Source organism: Humulus lupulus, chromosome 2, assembly GCF_963169125.1.
Source record: "Humulus lupulus chromosome 2, drHumLupu1.1, whole genome shotgun sequence".
NCBI lineage: Eukaryota > Viridiplantae > Streptophyta > Magnoliopsida > Rosales > Cannabaceae > Humulus > Humulus lupulus.
This window is the reverse complement of record NC_084794.1, coordinates 255,645,664-255,651,218: the sequence shown is the minus strand read 5'-3', so window position 1 is coordinate 255,651,218 and position 5,555 is coordinate 255,645,664. Positions and strand designations below refer to the sequence as shown.

General features: G+C 43.3%; 1 protein-coding gene across 1 annotated transcript; it reads right to left on the bottom strand.

Moving 5' to 3' along the window:
• Positions 1 to 40: 40 nt before the first annotated feature.
• Positions 41 to 3,457, bottom strand: LOC133816648 (uncharacterized; the record flags this gene model as incomplete). Its single annotated transcript, XM_062249023.1, has 2 exons — positions 41 to 264; positions 2,830 to 3,457. Coding segments are annotated over 2 exons (852 nt in total), but the record flags the coding sequence as incomplete, so codon positions are not given.
• Between the last annotated feature and the right edge of the window lie 2,098 nt (positions 3,458 to 5,555).

Sequence of the window (5,555 nt, the reverse complement as noted above, 5' to 3'; positions counted from 1 at the left end):
TACTGTTGCTGCTATTGCTCCTACTACTACTACTACTACTACTGCTGCTACTATTGCTACTATTGCTGCTACTGCTACTGCTGCTGCTACTGCTGCTGCTGCTGCTACTGCTACTGCTGGTACTACTACTACTACTACTCTTACTGCTACTGCTGCTACTGCTACTACTGCTACTGCTCCTGCTGCTGCTGCTGCTGCTACTGCTACTACTGCTACTGCTACTGCTACTACACCTGCTACTGCTGCTGCTGCTGCTACAGCTCTCTACTACTACTACTACTACTACTACTACTACTACTACTACTACTACTACTACTACTACTACTACTACTACTTCTGTAACGACACAAATTCACTAATAAGGCTTAAGGGCCTCTATTAGTGTGCCATGAGGGCATGATGAGAATTATGTGTGATGATTATGACTAAGATGCATGATTATGATGTTAAGCATGTTATATGACTATGTGAATTATATTATGTGATAATTATGATGTGTGAATCGTACCACGTGGGTGCTGTGATACTAGTGTGATGCACGTGCCGAGACGGTCCTAGAAAGTTAGATAGTGGTAACTGGTAATTTGGTAACCTGTGTAACTATTAGTAACTATAGAGAGTAACAAGTTTTATGGGGAAAGTGGTAGAATTGCAAAGCTGGTGAAAAGACAAGTGTACCCTTGAGGTTTAGTTAGAAAAGGATATTTGAGGAAGGTTAAAAAGGGTCTTTTGGCAGTAATATAGAGTCTTTGGCTGAGGGTAAAAGATATGTACGATTTATTTATGCTAAGTAAAGCTGAAGTTAAGTCTTGGAAGGCTAGAAAGGTCAAGAAGGAAAGAGAGAATCAAGAACCTAAGAGGCAAGGTGGGAGAGGAACTGAACTGAGTTCCTTGAGGCTAGAGAAGTGCTTAAGGGGGTGGAATCAAGCATATATCAAGGTTTATACTGAGGTAAGGGATTGGTCTCTGTTTTGTTAAGTTCTGAATTTGGTTTTTGAAAGAATTGAAAGATAGCCATGGTTTTTCTTGTATGGAGTTCAGCTGGTTTGTTAAGGTGGAATTCAGCTCAAGCTTGGATTGGAGGCTCAGGTCGAATTTCTGTTTGAGGTAAGGGTATTAAGTATGTTTGCAATTTCATAGCTGCTATGGTTTAAAGATTTAGGGGCCTGGTTTGTACTTTTCTCAAGTTTCAGCTTAGGTGTTAGAGTTTGAATTTAGGTATGAATTATGTGGGTGATTGTGTAGTTAAGCTGGGTTATAGTGTTTACAAGTTGTTGGTTGGTCTATGTGGGGTTTCAAATGAGTTTTGGGGCTTGGGTATGAAGTTGGGGTGAGTTAGGCTGGGGAAAAACGCGAAGGAAAAACCCAGAATTCTGGACTGCGAAGGCGTGCCGCAGCACGGGTTTTGTGTGCCGCGGCTTGGAGTCTCTGACTGGTGGGTGCTGCGGCACAAGGAAGTGGTGCCGCGACACAAGGCTAATTCATGGTGTCACATTTGGCAATTTTTGGCCTTTGCCCCGGGGGTTCGGGGGATGTCTCCGGGGTGTTGTTCTAGGGTTTTGGGGGTTCAGAGAGTGTGGATTAGGTTCCGAGAAGGTAGTCTTGGATTGGTTAATGACAAAGAATATTATTTTTGTGTTGTGATTAGGACTTTGGAGAGGTTCGGGGTAGAGGATCGTGCTCGCGGCTTCGTGGCATCGGAAACCAGTGAATTGAAAGGTAAGAAAGCTGCACCTGAGTATGTGGTTAGGTTGGGACTAAGTGTTCCCTATGTTGGTATGTATTGTTATGTGAGTGTGGTTAACCATGTGGTCACGATAGGACTAAGTGTTCCCAATATTTTTATATCATGTCGTGAGATGGTGTTATTACGCCATGGGACATGCGATTACCGGCCTAAGGGTGTCGGAATCAATATTTGCGCATTGAGGCGCAACTCGGCACTGGGAGCTGAGGCAGCTTATTTATCACTGAGCTTGGTTAAGCTGGCCAGAGTCAGTGAGTATTACACTGGGGGCGGCCCTAATGAGCCGAAGACAGTGTGCTAAATAGAGGGTGCGACTAAGGGCGCCAACTCTGAATGCTATTTGATGGGTATGACAATCTATTGGTTATGAACGTGAATATTGTGCTATGAATATAGTTAATTGACTGTCTGAATGACAACTGTTATTGCTGATTGGATAAATGTATGAAATGTTGAATTCTCGGTTGAGCATTGTGAAATATTTGTTAAGTGTTGCTGATCTTACTATGTTATCATGCTTTCTTGCTGGGCCTTGGCTCACAGGTGCTACGTGGTGCAGGTTAAGGCAAGGGCAGGCTGGACCATGCCCGAGGTGGAGAGCTCCAAGGTGAAATGTGCATAGCTAGCTGTTCGATCACCACGATCGAGGAGTGGACCAGGACAGGGACTACCTAACTGCTCGTTTTTGCCTTAGTATGGCCAGTCAATGTATTTAAACTTTGTAACTTTTGTAAATGGCTTTTAAACTGTCGTTTTTGGGATCCCATGTAGATAAACAATGCTTAGTAATGAAAATATAACTTTTGAGACCAAAACACTTTTAACCCTAGTTCCTCCACTGTTTCAGTAACACGATTTTACTTAAATGACTTGATTAGCAAGTCTGGCACCTTATAAACACACAGTGTAACGGTCTTGGCTATCCAGGGCGTTACAACTTCTGCTACTACTGCTGGTACTACTACTTATACTACTCTTACTGCTACTGCTACTGCAACTGCAACTGCCACTGCTACTGCTACTGCCACTGCTACTGCTACTGCTGCTGCTGCTGCAGCTCTTACTACTACTCCTACTCCTACTACTACTACTACTACTACTACTGCTGCTGCTGCTGCTGCTGCTACTGCTGCTGCTACTGTTGCTGCTATTGCTCCTCCTACTACTACTACTACTACTACTACTGCTACTGCTATTGCTGCTACTACTGCTCCTACTACTACTACTGCTGCTGCTACTACTGCTGCTGCTACTACTACTACTTCTACTACTATTCTTATTGCTACTGCTACTACTACTACTACTGCTGCTGCTGCTGCTGCTACTGCTACTACTAGTGCTACTACTGCTACTACTGCTACTACTACTACTACTGCTACTACTGCTACTGCTTTTACTGCTACTACTATTACTGCTACTGCAACTGCAACTGCTACTGCTACTGCTATTGCTGCTGCTACTACTACTACTTCTACTCTTACTGCTACTGCTACTACTACTACTACTACTACTACTACTACTACTACTACTACTGCTACTTCTGCTACTACTACTACTACTCTTATTGCTACTACTACTACTACTACTACTACTACTACTGCTACTGCTACTGCTACTGCTACTGCTACTGCTACTGCTACTGCTACTGCTACTGCTACTGCTACTACTGCTACTACTACTACTATTGCTACTGCTACTACTGCTGCTGCTGCTACTGCTACTACTGCTACTGATACTATTGCTGCTACTGCAACTACTACTGTTACTACTACTGCTACTACTACTACTACTACTACTCTTACTGCTACTGCTGCTTCTGCTACTACTACTACTGCTACTACTACTACTGCTGCTGCTGCTGCTGTTGCTGCTACTACTACTGTTGCTACTTCTACTACTACTACTCTTATTACTACTGCTACTACTACTATTACTACTGCTGCTGCTGCTACTGCTACTACTATTACTACTACTGCTACTGCTACTGCTATTGCTATTGCAACTGCTACTGTTACTGCTGCTGCTGCAGCTCCTACTACTACTCCTATTACTACTACTACTACTATTACTGCTACTGCTGCTGCTACTGTTGCTGCTATTTCTCCTACTACTACTACTACTACTACTACTACTACTACTACTACTACTACTACTACTACTACTACTACTACTACTACTACTACTACTACTACTACTACTACTACTACTCCTACTACTACTACTGTTGCTGCTACTGCTGCTATTGCTACTACTACTACGGCAGACCAATATGCAGACATCTACGTCCAAGAGATAGTACGGTTGCATGGGATCCCCAAGACAATAGTGTAAGATACAGGATCGGTGTTTACATCGAGATTTTGGGGAAGTTTACAACAAGCTATGGGTACTAAGTTAAGTCTTAGTACAACTTTTCATCCTCAGACAGACGGGCAGTCCGAGCGTACGATTAAGATTTTAGAAGATATGCTACGCGCATGTGTACTTGATTTCGGAGGAACATGGAATAAGTACTTGCCGCTGATAGAGTTCTCATACAACAATAGATACCAGTCAACGATTGGGGTGGCACCTTATGCATTGCTCTATGGAAGAAGGTGCCGATCACAGTTGCACTAGGACGAGGTAGGAGAAAGGCAGCTTCTAGGTCCCGAAGCTGTTAGACAAGCTCAAGAAGCAGTAGCGCTTATTAGACAACGTATGCTTGCTGCTCAAAGCTGTTAGAAAAGTTATGCGGATGCCAAGCGACGCGATGTGGAATTCAAAGCTGGAGATCAAGTCTTCTTGAAGATATCTCCTATGAAAGGTGTAAAGCGGTTTGGGAAGAAAGGCAAGCTTAGTCCCCGATTTATAGGTCCTTTTGAGATATTGGACAAAGTGGGAGCAGTTGCGTATACACTAGCCCTACCGCCAGCACTAGCAGATAGTCACAACGTGTTCCACATCTTGATGCTACACAAGTATGTGTCAGACCCATCTCACATCCTCAAGTATGATATGATAGCACTCCAGAAAGACTTGAGTTACGAGGAACGACCGATTAGCATTCTGAATAGAGGGATGAAGCAGTTACGGTCCAAGAGTATTCCAATAGTCAAAGTCCTATGGAGTAATAGTTATGAACAGGAGGCAACGTGGGAGTTGGAGGAGGACATGCAAGGCTGGTATCCAGAATTATTTGGTAAGTAAATTTCAAGGACGAAATTATTTTTAGTAGGGTCTTCAAAGACTACTTGGATAAATTCGTCGTTGTGTTCATCAACGATATCTTAGTATACTCCAAGGATGAAGTAGAGCACGAGGAACATTTGAGGTTGATTTTGACGCGATTTGTGGAGCTGTTCCACAAGAAGTACTACAATTCGGCTGCACTCACTTCAAGAGTTGAGGAGTTTGCCAACTTGAAGCAAGGAAATTTATCGGTGGCAGAGTATGCTCGTCAGTTCGACCACTTAGCCAAGTTCGCATCTGAGATGGTTCCAACCAATTTTCTGAGGGTAAACAAGTTTGTTAGAGGTCTTCGACCGAAGATAGAGATGGGGGTTAAGCTAGCAAACCCAGGAAATACTACATATGTCGACGTTCTTGAGACGACAATAGAAGTAGAGAGGTTGCGGGCTAATGTAAGTAAAGAGGAAGCCAGTAAGCCTGAACCTAGACAGCAGAGTCAACCTCAAACCAGTCGGAACAGCAACTATAATAGCAACAATCAATCCGGAAACAACAGTTATGGTCAGAAAAGAAGGCATCCTTATAATAAGCAATCTGGCAGCGATAAGAGGGTACGGACAAATAATGGGGGCAATAA